Here is a 15,510-nt window from a genome sequence, read left to right on the forward strand (position 1 = left end):
TCATCCAACTGTGGGACAGAGACGCTGGAAGGGCCGATGGACCTTGCCATGATGAGGCTGTAGAGGTGGGAGTGAACAGTTGCGGTGAGTTGCGGGGACAGGACTAAATTTGCTGGTATGAAATCACGATCGTGCTTTTGAATGATGATTCCTCATATAGAAGTTTATATTGGGTCTATCGGGGTAGTGTACGAAATTTACTGGTGTTGGGCCAGTCTACTGCACCGTCAACAAGGAACATAGCGTACGTCTTGACTGAATGGATTGGGAATCACAGGATCACAGGATCACAAAGACACCAGCCTCAAATAAATTTTGCCTTTCCGACTGTATCTTTTATTCTCACCGCCAGCGAAGTCGCTCAACCATCAAAATAGGTCGCGAATCAGGAAACCGGGATTCAATGTCAACAATCACCTCGGACGCACGAAGCGCATAGGCTGAGCGAGACTGTGAGGATGGAGAGACGATGATGGCAAACACCGCCTCTTCCTTCTTGCCCACTATCCAGGTCCCGCAGTTGAATGGCCAAACCCTTTCGAGTAGAGCGTAGGCAGGATGATGGCCCATCTGTGGCACGTCGACAACCTCGGGCCCGCGCAACGTAGTGGGGAGGATGGTTTCCTCGTTGACAATTGCCAGCAATGGAACTGTTGCGGCCCCTGTGGCGAAACGTCTCACCCGAACTACTTTTTCTGCCTCAGTGGGTTGCCCTGCCCAATTAGACAGGGGAGTCTGATCGTACAGGCCGACCAGCGCCCAGTTCTTCTGCAGAGAGTAGAACCTGGGGTCGGGCCGTGGGCTGTCCGGCAGTGTAGGGATTTCCCCGATCCGCTCGCCGTGAACCGTGTAGACCCTCGTGCTGTAGAATCCGGGAGCCTCGAGTTCTTCCAATTCGAGATGTGGAAGGTTGGGGTCTCGTTGTGGGATTCCAGGCTCGCGGTTGTCCAAACTCCCGACATCGGGACGGAGGGAATCGAGAGCCCCGGACTCGGCGGGCGCAGACCATGAAACGATGGTGGTGAAGTCGGTGCCGGAAGGTCCCAGAACTATTCCTTGGTTCCCTGTGGGGTTGTTGCGCTCTCGACACCTAGCTGGTGGAGGCTCGGTGTTCTTCATGGCCCTTCTCTGCTCTTCCGGGTCAACAGGCAACCGGTCCAGCCATCTTTCGACAGCACCCTTGCCGAGGCCTGCATACCTATCGACAGCTGCTTCTGTATTCTCATTGACTTTAGGTGCTAAGAAAGGGTGAAGAACTGTCACTCCGTAGTAGAAATTGTTGATAATGACACATCCTCCAATTGTGGCAGTGCGCTGGTCGACATCGGGGTTTTCGCCAACATAAAACTGAGTTCCGCAAACCCTACGCCGCATGAGGGGGTCAGTGTCGATGAAACTTTGGAAGTCAATCTCCTTGCGTGGTGATCTTGAGGGCTGCATCTTCATGTGAGTATATATAATTGTTGCTGTTGCATTACTTTCAAGTCCTCGCCGGAGTGTTTCAAGGCATAATTCACTCCGCTTTGTTTTCAACCCTGCAAATGCCAAGACACATATCGTACCTGATGAGAAAGGAGCTTCATATAGGTACGTATGCTTCTATAGAACTACAAACACTGTATCATATTATAGAAGCTTCTGGGCGTATTCCAGGGCACTAAAAAATTGGTTCAACAATGTAGTTAATAGCAGTAGTGAGTTCACAGCATTTTCTATAAACACAGCACAATGGAAACATTGCTTAGGCCTGGTGAGTTTGAACAAGCGCAACAAGCATTTAGGTGTGCATTAAATGTCAAGAATTCTATTCACTCGGAGTAACACAAGACTGAGTGAGCCATTGTGTCACCACCTGCCAAGTGCTTCTTTTTCTCCTTCCCCCTCCTCCCTACTTCTATCAACTTCGTCCCTTCAACCATCCTTCCTTTTCGACCTTCCCTCATCCGACTTCTGCATCACTCCTTCGCAACAAATCTCATCCAACAAACCAACAGCAAATACCATCTCCATCAAAAACCAAGAACATCTCTCTCACAAAAATGGGGTAAGTAACCACCCCCCTCTCCGCCACCATCCCCACCAAACTCCCCAAACCCACTAACCACCACCCACTTTCCAAAGATACACCCACTACTTCCACTATAACGCCAAGAGCAAAACCTGGCAAAAAGCCTGGCCGCACCTGATCAAAGACACAAAGACCATCATCGCCGCCGCAGGCGTCGAACTATCCGGCCCGGAGTCCCCCGACGGAACCGTTGCCACCGCACCCCTCGTGTCCAAAACCAAAGGTATCTACATTAACGGGGTGGACGAGGACGCACACGAGCCCCTGGTCATCGGGTGCAAGGAGTACTTGTCGCTCGGTTTCGTGAAAACGGCCCAGAAGCCTTATGATGTGGTTGTCGCGTGCGTGCTGCTCCGCGCTGCGATGCTGGCGCCCCGGGCTTTTGTGATTGGGTATGTATATTCTTCCCTTGGTTGGAATTTTGGGAGGGTGGCGTGGGTTTGAGGGGGTTTGCTGATTGTATGTGTTTGTTTGGATAGGTCGGATGGCGATTGGGATGGGGTTGGGGATTGGGGAGATGCGAGGCGTTTGTATCGCTCGCTTTGGCCTGGTGATGAGCTGGAATGTCCTTGGGGAGAGGGGGATGTTGTTGGCGTGCTGGTTGAGGATCCGAGTGGTGGTAGCACTGGTTGTTGTCCTAGCTAGGAGGTCTGGTGGGCCAGGTGGATGTGGGCTTGCTGGGGCGTTGGTCTGCGTCCGTCTTGAGAATCTTGCCACGCCACTGTTGGGGGGTTCTCTATGGTCCAGGGGAGGTTGTGCTGGGCATCTTTCGCTTTTCTTTCTATCGTCGTGAGATATCTCTTACAATGTGGTAGCAAGCTTTTGGTCTTAGCTAGGCCTGATATAAGTGGTCGCATTGCTATCGCATCTCAGCTCTTTCTGATAAGACCTGTATGCTGGCGCTAACAAGGCACATACGTTGTAGACACGACTTGAGTATTTAATTTATGTGAAGTCTATCCGTGTCACTCACATAGGGAACACTTCTGTCTATCTTCAGGAGATATGTGATGTATGGCAGAAGGCCTTTCCACGTAGTGATGAAAAGTGTTTCACCAGGTGGTTACGGGATCCGACCGGCCGGAACACATTATAGATTATAAATAAGTTGGAAGGGATAAGAAAACAAAATCATTAATTTTAGGGCAATTATGTAAACAGCCCCAAGTAACCTGCCGCAGTGGTCACGGCAAGCTCACCGAATATTATAAGTTGGTGGGAATAATAGAGGCAAATCCCGCTCACGCGACATCCACCAAGCTCGACTCATTCTACTTTCCTAGAACAGCACCTTGGACACATCCTTGTTCTCCTTGATCTTGATGTTCTTCATCATGAGCACCCAGGCGATCGACAGCCCCATCAGGGCGGTACCGGCGATCATCATGTTGCGTTGGCTGGAGGCATAGGCATTCTGGATGGCGATGCGAGTCTCAGAGCCGACAGGGTAGCTGAGCTGCACGTCGAGCGACTCGTAGATCTCGGCCCACTGGTCGACCGTATCCGCCGGCAAGTAGGCGCGCAGCTTTTGGGGAAGGGTGTTGGTCCAGATGGCACCGGAGACACTGCTGCCGATGGCGCCGCCGACATTACCGAAGGTGCTGAGCAGGGCCAGCATACCGGCGTACTCTTCGTGGCGGGAGGCGGCCAGGACGGCGACCTGCTCGATCAGGATCAGGGTGCCACCGCCGATGGCTAGGAAGATCTGGCACATGCACATGTAGCCGACGGAGTGGCTGGGGGTGCGGAAGTAGATCATCAGACCGCTAGCCAGCAGGTACAGGGGCACCGCCCACAGCAGCAGCCACTTGAAGCGGCCGGTGACGCGGATTAGGTATCCGCAGCCGATCAGCCAGATCGGGTCCATCAGGTCGAAGATCGAGCTGATGTACCCCGCCTGCGTCAGGCTGGTGTTGTACACCACCTGCAGGAACGAGGTGTAGTAGCTCGCCCAGCAGTAGTACGAGATCTGGTACGTCGTGCTCAGCAGGCACGCCCCGATCACCGTCCGGTTCGTTAGCAGGTGGTACGGGATGAACGGCTTCGGTGCCCCCCAGCGCTCGTACGCGATGAACGCCAGCAGCACGCAGAATCCCACCACCATCATCGCGATGATCTTCGGCGACTTCCACTCATCCTCCGTGTTGCCGGCGATGTTGAACGAGGTCAGGAAGAGGATAAGACCTCCGATCATTAGGATGATGCCGACCACTAAACACGTGGTTCAGGTTAGAGAGGGTCTGGAATGGAAGCTACGTGTCGTTGGAAATGTACATACCGTCAAACTCCACGAAGTAGAACCAGATACTTTGCCACCAGTTACGCGTACTCCGTGGCTTATACTGCAACCGGCCCTGCTTGTCTGCCTTGCGCTTGGCCATCTCCCACGTCACGATCAAGGGGAGGGCGACGATCGGCAGCAAAATGCAGACGGTGCCATAGGCCCATCGCCAGTTGGTTTCGTGGAATTGATTCGACAACGGGCTTCCGGCGAAGGCGGTGATAACATAGGGTGACGATGTGAAACCATAAGCAATTCCTCGGTTGCGTAGGGAGGAGGTATCGGAGGTCAAGACGTCGACGCAGAAGATTACACCTGTGAAGCCGACCGTGTAAAAGGCCTGAATAAATTAGTGTAAGGACACAATACGAAAGTATAGCGAATGATATCGGGGCAGCCCACCTGTGCAGCGCAGTAGGTGGCGATATTGTTGCAGCCCGCCATCATAATCAGACCCATCATGGCAATCAAAACCATGACACCCAGACCGACAGTGCGATCCCACAAGTTGAGAACCTTGGCAATGGGCAGCAAGCACGCCGCCCCCATGACGCTGGTGACGATGCTGATCACGGTCAACAGTGAGTGTGCCGAGAAGTCACTGGTGATATAGGCTCCGAGATTGGCGGTCAAGTTGTTGTTGAGTCCGCTGACAAAATACAGCATCCACATGCTATCCCCCCTTCAGTCATTGTTCTGGACATAGAATATAACGATTTGATGCACTCACCATGCATATGAGAAGATGAGGGACTTCTTGGACCACACAGCGGTGACCGCCTCTGCAACACGAACACCATCCTGCTGGTCCTGATCTTCGATAGACAGATCAGGGGACTCGCGACCGATGGGGGCAGGGTCCTCGTTCACCTGAGGAGTGGTGCCCTTATCAACGACCATTGCGACTGAGAATCGAACTATGTCGGTTGAGGAGAGAAGGGGAAAGAGAAGAGGGAAAAAAGTTTGTCGATCTGCCAATCGATCTTTTCGCGGCAGCTAGACGGGTTTAATAGCCCTTGCGTGGCCAAGCCTTGTCTGTGTCACGCCTGCGTATTTCTCCTCGAACGGTCCACCTCTTGCCCTTCGGTTGTCTTGGTTTTCCCTTGGCGATATTCCCAAGTGGCGGACCTGGTCCGGGGTGGAGACCAGGATGCTGCATCTGATAAGATACCATCGCACGCCAGGGCACTATGACACTGCCTGATATCCGACGAAGAAGGCCTTGAAAATCCCTCGTTGGCCCCTCCTGTAGCTCATGAAACTCTATTCCACGTTTAGTCTCCCAAGATTTGAACAAAAGCATCCAATGCTTCGTGTTTTCAAACTCTATCTTCTGCACCTGTTCGTCGGCCGTACATGCGCGCGAGTGGGAGGAATTCAAGCATTGTAGGAATTCGCTCTTCGACACGGTGTTCTAGAATGCCATTTTGTTCGCAAACCACACTTTAGCGTCCGGATTCCATTATCCCAGGACCCATCAAGTGAAAGACAACATTCCTTTCCCCTCCAGCGCCAAGAACAGCCAAGGGTCTAATCCGACTCAAGCGGGTATCCGCCGGAGCACATCGGACCACTAGAGAGCAATCGCCGAAATAGTGGGTTGATTTTGTTTGTACGGGCCAAGAGGGAGACTTCGTAACCGAGGTGGTGACCAAGACCCTTGGCTCTCGCCGCACAGCGAGCAGCCAAGGCGGCGACTTCTTGGAAACCGTGCTTGGCAACCAGGCCACGCGGGTTTCTGATCTCTAATGGCATTCTGATAATCAGATAACCGCTTTTCACCCTTTTGCTGTTCAAAACTGAGCGCATACAACCTCACGCAACTTGTTGATGTGCTCGACGAAGGTGCCAGGTTAAGCTTAATGGAAATGCAGTGGCCTAAAATTGCTAGTGTAATCTCGTGGTCCGCGGGCCCCGTGCGCCGGCTCCATCTTTTGGACCCTTTGGCGCGGTCGAGTTGGCTCTGCCTCCGAATAATTCCCGGAGAATGCTCCGGATTTGTGGCGATGGTATTTTTTCTTGACTCGCGCGGTTACCCCAGTCTTAGCGCATCAATCACTTTCATCGCAACGACACCTAGGTGATCATGGGCAATGTGTATGCTGATTTCTTCGCAACGGAACAGGAATGTTGTTTATCCATCTGTCTGTCTGCCAGACGTTGATTGAATTTTCCGCGCTAAGTTAATTGCGACTATAGTGGGCTCAACGAACCTCGTCTGAGTCTGGTAATTTGATCCCCGACTCGAGCCCGCGGAAAAGCAGAGCAGCCCTAGACATGAGCTCCAGGCTTCACCTTTTCCCATTGGGCATGTTCGCCAGAGCCATGGGACGGTGTCTCTGATTATCAGATGTGGCCGTGATGCTGGATGCCGGTTCTCGGGCGGGAGCGGGTCGATAAGATTGATAACGGCAATCCGTGGCGAGACTTTACCGACGAACAGCTTTGGTGCATAGCCTGAGGCATCCAATATTTTCAGGTTTCTCTTTCTCTGGGTTCTTCGGCTCTTCGGTTCCCGCGGACACTGATCACCTCGAATCAAATACGTCAAATCATATTTCGGCCGCAGGACGTTGAAAATTATCTCAAGTCAAGAGATCGATCGACATGCGCCTCTGAGACACAATAAGCTTGCCACTCGACTTTCAAGGCTTGTCTGACTCGGTTGATCGGGGTAATTCATTGCCTGGCGTACTGCCACCGGAATGAATTTTTCCCGCGTATGCGTTGGGATTGACATGCAGCCTTGCGCCCGTCCTATACCCGTCCAATACTCCGAAACCAAATCAGATCTCACCCTGATTCTGAGCGTCGGGAACAACTGCTTTGGATTCTGCCAGTGCACCAGGATGTATAAGGGTACCCTCTATTGTACCGATAGGTGCTTATTGATGAAAATAGCAGAATTTGCACCGTCAGCTCCCTCTGCTAAGACACCATTCCCCTCGCCCACACCACTACCCAATGATCACACGGTCGGCATCAATAATTGCAATTAGCACTAAAGTGGCTATATAATCTCTGACTTTTAAGTTCCCGGCTGCGGATGCCGATCTATGAAGGAAGAACTAATGCATATCGAGTATCAAATATCGCAAGGTGTGGCTTGCTATTTCGCTCGCTGGGCAAACTGCAGCATCTGCAAGGTGTCCCAGGTACTCTGTTATCTTGAGGTCCGTTAACGTGGAGAAAATATGAATACCAGTCCATACAGGGTGGTTGTAGTGAGATTCAGAAATCTCTGACGTGTTCTATTTTCCGTGACTCTCCTACAATTAGCATTGCCGAGCGAAGTTGACAAAGCGTATCGCTCATTGATGAGGGCGATTAGCAATTTTGCCTTTTTGGAGGGGGAGGCGGGGGAGCCAGACCTAGGGCCGAACTAAGCAATCAACCAACTGCTTCCAGAAATTGTATTGTGGTGGCTGCGCTGACTTTCAAAGTGGATGGATAGTCTAAGCCTGAGTGAGTTTTATATATCCTGTCGTAGAAGGTTTATCCGCTAAGCGTTGTGAAGTGACCACAAGCCTCAGAGCAGCTCTCCAGTCCAGGAAGATAGAAATTAATAGAAACATGCCAAGCAGCGAGGGATGTACGGTGAGCGTCTGCATACTTCAGGGCAAACAGTTCAACCAACTAAGATTTCGGGTTATAAGTATTGTTTCGAGAAAATGGCATTGAACTCTATCGACCGTCCAAAGTAGTATATATCGTCACTAAACATGAACTTGCACAGCACTCAACTATCCCTGACGCATCGCTTGCATCATTCCTAGGAGACACACGATGGTCCCTAGTCTACCAGAAGTCCGCCCTAAACACCAATGTGCGCAACTTTCGCAAAAGTCAGAGACTCTCAACTTCCCCCAGCAACCACTGCAAGTGGCGGTACGAAACGCGTCCCTGATCCTGGGCCTGCTTGTGCCCCGACTGATAAGTCTCAGCCCACATCAGCCCACGCTCATAATGCTGCACGCCCATAACACCCTGCGGCCCATCTAAATCCCCGTAATCCTGCTGCGCATCGAAGACTCTCTGCCACTGCAGATCCGGCATACGGATATCAATGGGCGCAGCCGGCGCAGCCTGGAACCCCAGGGCGCCGTTCCAGGTCATATTCTGGATGGCGAGGAGGGTGCCGTTGGTGATGATCAGGAAGTCCCAGTCGCCGTTAGCGATGAGGACGCGATTGGTTGCCTCGATGACGCGCGGGAGAACACCCTCGGTGGGGTTGGGCGAGTCGTCGCCCTGCTGCTCGGGGCCAGGGTTGGTCTCAAAGCCTGCGAACACGTTGTCCGCGCTGCAGAGCTCCCATTCGATGTCGGCGGGCGCGTGCAGGGCATGCTTGACGTCGCTGCGGTTGAAGTAGATTGTTGGCGCGGGCTCGTAGGCAAGATCTGTTGGGAAGCCTAGCACGTCCCAGAGGAGCGGGCATACGTCGACTACGCGGTATGGGTTGAAGCATGGGTTCGGGTTGAAGGCTTCGTAGTAAATTGCGTTGTAGATGTCGCATTCTGAGTAGTTCATTGTCTTCGGGGGCTGGATCTCCGTCGCCGGGAAGGTGAAGTATCGCTCGAAGTAGGCCTTGTAGCCGCATTCTTCGTAAGTGGTTTCTAGCTCGGCCATGTAGGAGGCGTTGAAGTTGAAGAGCGAGGCGTGTTGCTGGACGAAGGGGTAGGCTGGTAGTTCTGCTTGGATGTAGTCCCATTGGCCGATGCAGGCGTCATAGAGAAGGGCGCCTGTATTATTGGGGAAGTTAGCTCTATTGGTCTATGGCAGTGGGGATTGGGGGGTGGATGCGCGCACCGCTGAGGTTGAAGCGGGTGGTGTCGTTCTTGTCTAACATGGCCGAGGAGACGTAGGGCACGTATCGGCCGGCATAGCTCTCGCCCGTCACGAAAATCCGAAAGTTCTTGATGCCGTACAAGTCTTGGAATTGTTCAAAGAACTTGAGGAAGTCGGCGGCGACCTCTTCTTCGTTCGTAGCGGTGGGAGTGCCAACGGAATATCCAGTACCGACCGGTTGGTCGACCCTAACGTATTCTCTGTTAGCAACCTCGGAAAGTTCCAGACATGGTCTTTCTGGAAACGACGCACCATAGCATGTTTGTTAAGTTCACCCAAGAGTATTGATTGATGACGGGTGCATAGGTACCAGGCTGCCACGTGAAGCGGCCATTTTCCTGGAAGAATGCTTGCTCTGAGGAACAGCCTGGGCCTCCATTCAGATAGATCGTAAGATCGTCCGAAGGTTCGCCTATCTTGGGTTGGAAGATATAGAACAGAGACCGGGACCCATTCAGATTCTCATCAATGGGAATCAATCCCGAGTACATCTCTCCCAGATCGAAGTGGACATCTGGTAAGCTTTCCACCCGGTGGGCTGTCATGGTGTAACGGCACGTTAGTCACAAAGCAAGTTCTTCACTGAGGATTGACGCATACGCTTTGTCTTGTCATTCCAGAACCGGAAATTGGACGTGTTGCTGGACTGAAGTCTTGTAGCATGATTGATCGCAGGCCGGCGGGAAAAATGAGTGAAGGCCTGGTTTTGTTGATCAAACCGATCGGGCTGATTTGCATGAACATCCCTGATCAGCAGAAGGGTAGCAAGCGCCGTTGCAGGGATTGATAAAAGCAGCATCTTCGGGCCCGGGTCAATGAACGAGTTCTTCCTGACGAGAGTGGCATTCATCTGTGGCCGAGCAGACGAGGGACCAGGCCGATCTTGTACCCAGCAAGCTGGAAACCTCTCTGCCGAATTTGATAGCCAGGGGGATCTCGCGATCGCCTGGCTCCGGTGAATGGAGCAGTAATCGCTCTATGGGTCTGATAGTCCGCTTGCTTGATTAAATTGAATCGCGTCTTCCCCAGCTTGCCGAGTCGCTATAACATATCGGTGATCCATCATTCGCTACATCAACTCGTCAGCCACTGGTCAGAGTCAGACATGAAAATCGATTCCAGCAGCTCGGCAACAAAGTGGACGAGAGGCAGCTGTCGTTTCTGGCCAGGCCCCTAATCGAGTGCTCATGTGACGCAGATCCCAAGAAAGCTCAATTCATTATGTGTTATTGAGTCTGAATTGTGCAGCCAAGAAATAGGAGCCAAGGGATTGGCGCAGATCATTGAACTCATGCAGGCTTTACCCCAACACCCCTGCATTAAGCCCCTATACTTGACCCGACGTGTCGTATGAGGATGATGCAAAGAAGAACCACCATCATCGGTAATTTCCTTCATACTGCGTCTATCAGAAAGAGTCAATACATATGTGAGTAAATCTGAGGGTGAAAGCCTCTCGCCATTCACCAGTGGATCGTAAACGATTAGGTTCTCAGGGTCAATTAGTCTTGCATTTGTAATCGGCACAAGCGGGGCGGATTCGACAAATTGACGGACTCAATTCGTGATTCCTCATCTTTATTGCTTCAAATTGCTCTAAAGGGTAAAGAACCCACTGGACCCTGCAAGTGCGTTCTGAAATCTACTGAGTACTTACGCGATGCCTGCCAAGAAGCAGCGGAACTTCAGAAAATCCATTGCCGCGGGAATTGCTTCATCCGCTTATATAACCCTACTTTTGTGCATGTGCATTAGATGAGGGCGGGCTTCATTCTCCTTGTCGAGAATGGATTGTTGGGTTATTTTTGGACATTCGGATGGGGGTTATCCATTAGAGTTTCCATTTTCCTATGTCAAAGTAAGGACTGACTTGAGTTGTGGGCATTCGAAGTGCAGTGGAATACAAGGGAGTTCCTCAAAAAAAACCTCTGATCCTCAAAAGGGCTTCGAATACACGCACGCAAGACGGGCCATGGCCCACAATATTCTTCCATACTGATTTTCAAATATGAGTCTCGCGCCTAGACCCTTGTACCGGAACAAGGGCGATCTGCGGCAGGTACTACGCGGCAAGATTCTCGGCAATCCACCCATGGGCCGGACCATATCAATCATATCAATCCACAATCATATCAATCATATCGGTAGAATCTTCCGATCTCGGGGGCTCGGATACTTTTCAGGTACACGCGGGATGTGAATTGCACCGACGGCAGAATCTATTGTCTCCGTCAACGTTGCTCATTATAGCAATAAGATCTATCAGCGACGCGGTGTCGCAGGCTTGAAAACAAGCGAAGGTACATAAACTTACATGAGATGTTCATCTCTTTTGTTGGGCTTTACTTAACTTGTTGAGTGCTTCCCCTTTGGTCTCGACTTATGTTGGATTCGCAAGTAACATCTTGACTATATATATCAAAGCAAGTAAATGAGAAATCTACTTCTTTCTTGTGTTTCATTGTACTGTACACGTCATTAAATTAGACCCGTATTGGTTATGGACAACCGAGTTTCTCGTCATATGTGCGAGCGAATAACTATCTCGTCCGTGCTAAATGAGCAAAGCGCTTGCGAATGAATCGACCCTATCTCCCCAATTCTTCGAGCGGGGCACCATCACAGGAGAACGACTTGGAGCACCATTCTGCGCCGCCCACGAACGGTCCGGTCATGGCGTCGAACCATTCGGTATATGTCAGGAAGGAGTGCGAACAGATGGTGGGCATCGACTTGCTCGAAGGGCAGGTCCCGTATATGCAGACGTAGCCCTCCAGGTCGCTCATCACGTGGTACAACCAGTTCTCCCTGTTTTCCCGGAAGCTTTCTGCGAACTGGAAGAAGCAGAAAGGGCTGGTGAATGCTATATCGTTAGTGGCGTTATCGATGGTGTCGTAGAGATCGGTTCCCTTGAGAACCCCCTCGGCGGTCTGACCTCGCATCCGCCGGTAGAAGTTCCAGTACTCCCGCCGCTGCACAACCAAGTCGACGAGTCGGCGCAGAAGGTCGGGGCGTCGGTCGAGGATCGGACACACCTTGAGAATGGCTGGCTGAATGCATTGCCGGAACCGCCAGGCTACATCCCTGCCCAATTCGGAGCGGATGGCGAGGTAGAACGAGTGGCCTGCGAACCCAAGCATGGCCGGGTAAGTGCTGGACCAATACATCGACTCGAACATTATGACCAGCTGTCTCAGGTTCTGTCTGATCCGGCTTAGATTCCACAACCACGCCTCGACCTGCTTCGGTGCTGAGCTTCCCGTTTTCACGGCGGCTTTCTCCTTGGGGGTAACCTTCTTGATACTCTGTTCCGTGTGCTCCAGCTCATTCTGAACCTCTTGAAGCACCAGAAGTATTCCCTGCCTCAGCTCGGGACTATTCCGCAGGCGATAATCCCACAAAGCATAAGGCCCGCGCGTTCCAACCATGTAGCCGGAGAAATGCAGGATGGGAAACTCACTTACGAGATAGTGTAGCCCTTCCCTTACGTATTCGCGAAGAGACTTTTTGGCGAGTCCCTGGATGTTTGAGACGCGGTCGTGGAATTCATCCGGCAGACTCTGGACGGTTTTGTCAAGAGCCTGGAATGCATGCGTGCATCTGTTGGCCTGTTTAAGGATTGCAATCGGGTGGAGGATTTTCTCCATGATGCAATCACTTGACCATAAGTGTCGAAAGTGGTACTTGAGCTCTGGGTGAAATTGTAGTAGGCTGAGTTAAATATAAAATTGAATCAAACATGGTGTTGGTACCTGTCCGGAAAGGTATCTGTAAGTTCTTTGTTCGAATTCAAGCTCACCAGGGCTTCTTCGTAATTGCTTTGTGGCCTTTCATTTTAAATCATAGTCTCCACGACTATTCCCTGGTAGCTGCCGGTCTTCCTCTTATCTGTTGGGCAATCCTGCAGCGCTACGGTATTTAGACCGGCGATTGACATTCTATTAGAGCCTATCCCGGAGCTTGGCTTGAATTGAGGCATTTTCTTCGCCGTATCATCGGTGAACCTTGTTATGCAGAGGAGCAAAATATAGAAATGGAATTGGACGAAAAGAGCACCGATATAGACATTTGACTATCCCAACCTTCTGCTTCCACTAAAAACATGGTCTTAAATTATCGAGACGTCTCAACAACCCCATTCAATTTCAACATATCCACACATTCCATACTTTCGTAATCAGCCTTGAACCCCTCCGTAATCATGGCCAGTGATCAACGCTCATCCCTCAGTAAAAGTCGAAAACACCTCTTTCTGCGCCAGGGCAAATTCACGATCAACTGTCTCGCGGATAGCCTCACTCCGCAGCACGGGCTGACACCCGTACGGCTTGGCGCAGTAGAGGAAGCCATGCTGATACCCCGTCACGGGATCGCTATCATTGGGCTCCTCGCCGGGCTGGAACTCGAACGCCCAGAGCAGCTTAGCAATGGCTAAAAACATGTTCCTCTCAGCCAGGTGAATGCCGGGACAGATGCGCCGACTAACGCCATAGCCGTAATGGTCGCGATTCTCCCACGAGCCAGCGATATACTCCGGGGCGAGCGCAGGATGGTCAGCGAAGCGCTCGGGCACAAACGCGGCAGGATCATACTTGCGGTTGAGCCCGTGATCAGGGTCCATGTGCATGCCCCAGGTATTGACAACGACGATCGTGCCCTTGGGAAGCAACTTGCCATCGATCCAGTCGTCCTGGCCAAGAGCATGGGGGAAGCAGAGCGGCAGGATAGGCCGCCAGCGATGGCCCTCCTTGACGATCATGTTGATGTAGGGCAGCCGGGCGAGGTCAGCCCAGACGGGGGAGCGGGCGTGGCCGACGACGGCGTCGAGCTCCGCGTGCGCCTTGCGCTGGACCTCGGGGTTCTGCGTGAGGGCCTGCACGATCGCCAGCGTCAGACTCGAGCTCGTGTCCGACCCGCCCTCCATCAGCACGCCGCCGATGAACGCCAGCTGGTGCCGCGGCAGCTGGTTGCGGTCCTGCGTCGCGATCACCCGGTCCATGAACGTGTCCAGCTCGACCCCGGCCTCGCGCCGTTTTTCGACTCGCTGCAGGATGTCCTCGTACAGCGTCTCCATCTGAACCCCTATCGCCCGCGCCCGCGTCACGTAGTGCCCGAACAGCCGCTCCGGCAGCCGCTTCAGCCATGGGAAGATGTCCACCGGTGGCGTCGCGCCTGTCTCCATAATCTCCGACCATTGCTCCATGAGTGTGTACAGCCGGTTCATGTTCGTGCCGTGCCGGTTGGCGGTGCGGATCCCGAAGACTGCGTTTAGTGAGCTGCAGACTCGTGGGTTGGGCTGGTTAGATTAGTAGAAGGGGGAAGACCCACCGATCGAGTTCGTGATACTGTTGCTGAACCGCTTGGGATGCGCCATGTGGTGCGTCGGATCCAGCATGTAGTCTCTCACGAGTTGGATGGCTTCCGCGTTGACGATTCGCAGGTGGTGGCTGTCCACCATCGACTCCATCAGATGCTGGTGCACCAGGCGTCGGAAGGTGCGCCATTTCGGACCATAGTGCATCACCAGAAGGTGGTCACCCTTGGTGATCAGCTCGTGCGAGACGAACGAGTGCGGCCGGTGGCTGTACAGCGAGCTTTTGCTGTCCAGCACCTCCTTCACGATGCGCCGGTCCGTCACCACCGCCATGTTGCTGTTGCCAACTTTGAGCATGTACAGCCCGCCATATTTGCGAGCCCAATCGGTGAATCTGGGAGGTGAGTGTTCTTTCTAGCATATCATAACCTGGGATTGGGGGACGTACTGGACATGGGTGTACGACTTGGGGATGAGGTGTGCATTGCCGATAAAAGGAAGGGTTGGAGGGCCTGTCAATTAGTGTCTGGGCATATAGTAAGCGAGACAAGCAGACAAAATGGTAACTCACCCGAAGGCATGTCCTTATTCCGATGTCCATAAGTAAATGCTGCTCGAACGACAAGCACCACGAGGGCTGTCGCCCCACCCAAGAGCCACACGATCGGGTGCATCGTGCTCTGTGGTTTCGGATCTGACGAGAGGTAGAAAAAGACGGAATTAGTGGAGTCCCTTTTATGTGACGACTCGGTCAGTGGCGTAAAAGCAAAAGCAGGGCGATCTAACCTGCAGCTATCCGAAAAGGGCAATTCGGAGATGCACAGTCTTCACCCAAACAGGATAAATACAAAGACAATCAGGCTGTGAAGCTCCATCAAGGGTTCAACCTCAATATGTAAAAGAGGACTGCTTATTCATACCCGGTAACTATACTGGAGACGTGAATGCGAAGCAAGGGGGTTCAACTGTGACAATTACCCCAAACGGAGAACGACAAGCAAC

At 52.4% G+C, this 15,510-nt stretch overlaps 6 protein-coding genes across 6 annotated transcripts; 1 reads left to right on the forward strand and 5 right to left on the reverse strand.

Annotated features, from left to right (window-relative positions):
- Positions 1-342: 342 nt before the first annotated feature.
- On the reverse strand, positions 343-1,446 carry BO97DRAFT_413360 (uncharacterized protein; the record flags this gene model as incomplete). Its single annotated transcript, XM_025696284.1, has 1 exon — positions 343-1,446. The coding sequence occupies one exon, from the start codon at positions 1,444-1,446 to the stop codon at positions 343-345; it is 1,104 nt and encodes a 367-aa protein (XP_025552519.1).
- Positions 1,447-2,039: 593 nt separating this feature from the next.
- BO97DRAFT_423572 (uncharacterized protein) lies at positions 2,040-2,713 on the forward strand (the record flags this gene model as incomplete). Its single annotated transcript, XM_025696897.1, has 3 exons — positions 2,040-2,044; positions 2,122-2,460; positions 2,548-2,713. 3 exons carry the CDS (start codon positions 2,040-2,042, stop codon positions 2,711-2,713), a joined length of 510 nt encoding a protein of 169 aa, XP_025552520.1.
- A 542-nt stretch (positions 2,714-3,255) lies between these two features.
- mirD (putative MFS siderophore iron transporter) lies at positions 3,256-5,585 on the reverse strand. The gene is made up of 4 exons (XM_025693171.1): positions 5,080-5,585; positions 4,752-5,022; positions 4,347-4,689; positions 3,256-4,279 (listed from the first exon to the last, which is right to left on the reverse strand). Exons 1-4 carry the CDS (start codon positions 5,247-5,249, stop codon positions 3,348-3,350), a joined length of 1,716 nt encoding a protein of 571 aa, XP_025552521.1. The 5' UTR covers positions 5,250-5,585; the 3' UTR covers positions 3,256-3,347.
- Positions 5,586-8,129: 2,544 nt separating this feature from the next.
- On the reverse strand, positions 8,130-9,993 carry BO97DRAFT_450022 (alpha/beta-hydrolase; the record flags this gene model as incomplete). Its single annotated transcript, XM_025698898.1, has 4 exons — positions 8,130-9,088; positions 9,156-9,382; positions 9,447-9,732; positions 9,795-9,993. 4 exons carry the CDS (start codon positions 9,991-9,993, stop codon positions 8,196-8,198), a joined length of 1,605 nt encoding a protein of 534 aa, XP_025552522.1. The 3' UTR covers positions 8,130-8,195.
- A 1,789-nt stretch (positions 9,994-11,782) lies between these two features.
- On the reverse strand, positions 11,783-12,841 carry BO97DRAFT_413364 (uncharacterized protein; the record flags this gene model as incomplete). Its single annotated transcript, XM_025696285.1, has 1 exon — positions 11,783-12,841. The coding sequence occupies one exon, from the start codon at positions 12,839-12,841 to the stop codon at positions 11,783-11,785; it is 1,059 nt and encodes a 352-aa protein (XP_025552523.1).
- A 405-nt stretch (positions 12,842-13,246) lies between these two features.
- Positions 13,247-15,200, reverse strand: BO97DRAFT_404878 (cytochrome P450). Its single transcript, XM_025695056.1, has 4 exons — positions 15,080-15,200; positions 14,939-15,020; positions 14,523-14,902; positions 13,247-14,456 (listed from the first exon to the last, which is right to left on the reverse strand). Exons 1-4 carry the CDS (start codon positions 15,180-15,182, stop codon positions 13,414-13,416), a joined length of 1,608 nt encoding a protein of 535 aa, XP_025552524.1. The 5' UTR covers positions 15,183-15,200; the 3' UTR covers positions 13,247-13,413.
- Positions 15,201-15,510: the final 310 nt, after the last annotated feature.

Source organism: Aspergillus homomorphus, assembly GCF_003184865.1.
Source record: "Aspergillus homomorphus CBS 101889 unplaced genomic scaffold BO97scaffold_13, whole genome shotgun sequence".
Lineage (NCBI taxonomy): Eukaryota > Fungi > Ascomycota > Eurotiomycetes > Eurotiales > Aspergillaceae > Aspergillus > Aspergillus homomorphus.

Excerpts from the sequence above, each read along its gene's own strand:
- mirD (XM_025693171.1), bottom strand. The coding sequence starts at position 5,249 with ATGGTCGTTGATAAGGGCACCACTCCTCAGGTGAACGAGGACCCTGCC. Across the intron at positions 5,023-5,079 it reads CTCATCTTCTCATATGCATG|CATGTGGATGCTGTATTTTG; the intron begins GTGAGTGCATCA and ends AAGGGGGGATAG. Across the intron at positions 4,690-4,751 it reads CCACCTACTGCGCTGCACAG|GCCTTTTACACGGTCGGCTT; the intron begins GTGGGCTGCCCC and ends TAATTTATTCAG.
- BO97DRAFT_404878 (XM_025695056.1), bottom strand. The coding sequence starts at position 15,182 with ATGCACCCGATCGTGTGGCTCTTGGGTGGGGCGACAGCCCTCGTGGTG. Across the intron at positions 14,903-14,938 it reads CAGTACGTCCCCCAATCCCA|ATTCACCGATTGGGCTCGCA; the intron begins GGTTATGATATG and ends CTCACCTCCCAG. Across the intron at positions 14,457-14,522 it reads CAGTATCACGAACTCGATCG|TCTTCGGGATCCGCACCGCC; the intron begins GTGGGTCTTCCC and ends CACTAAACGCAG.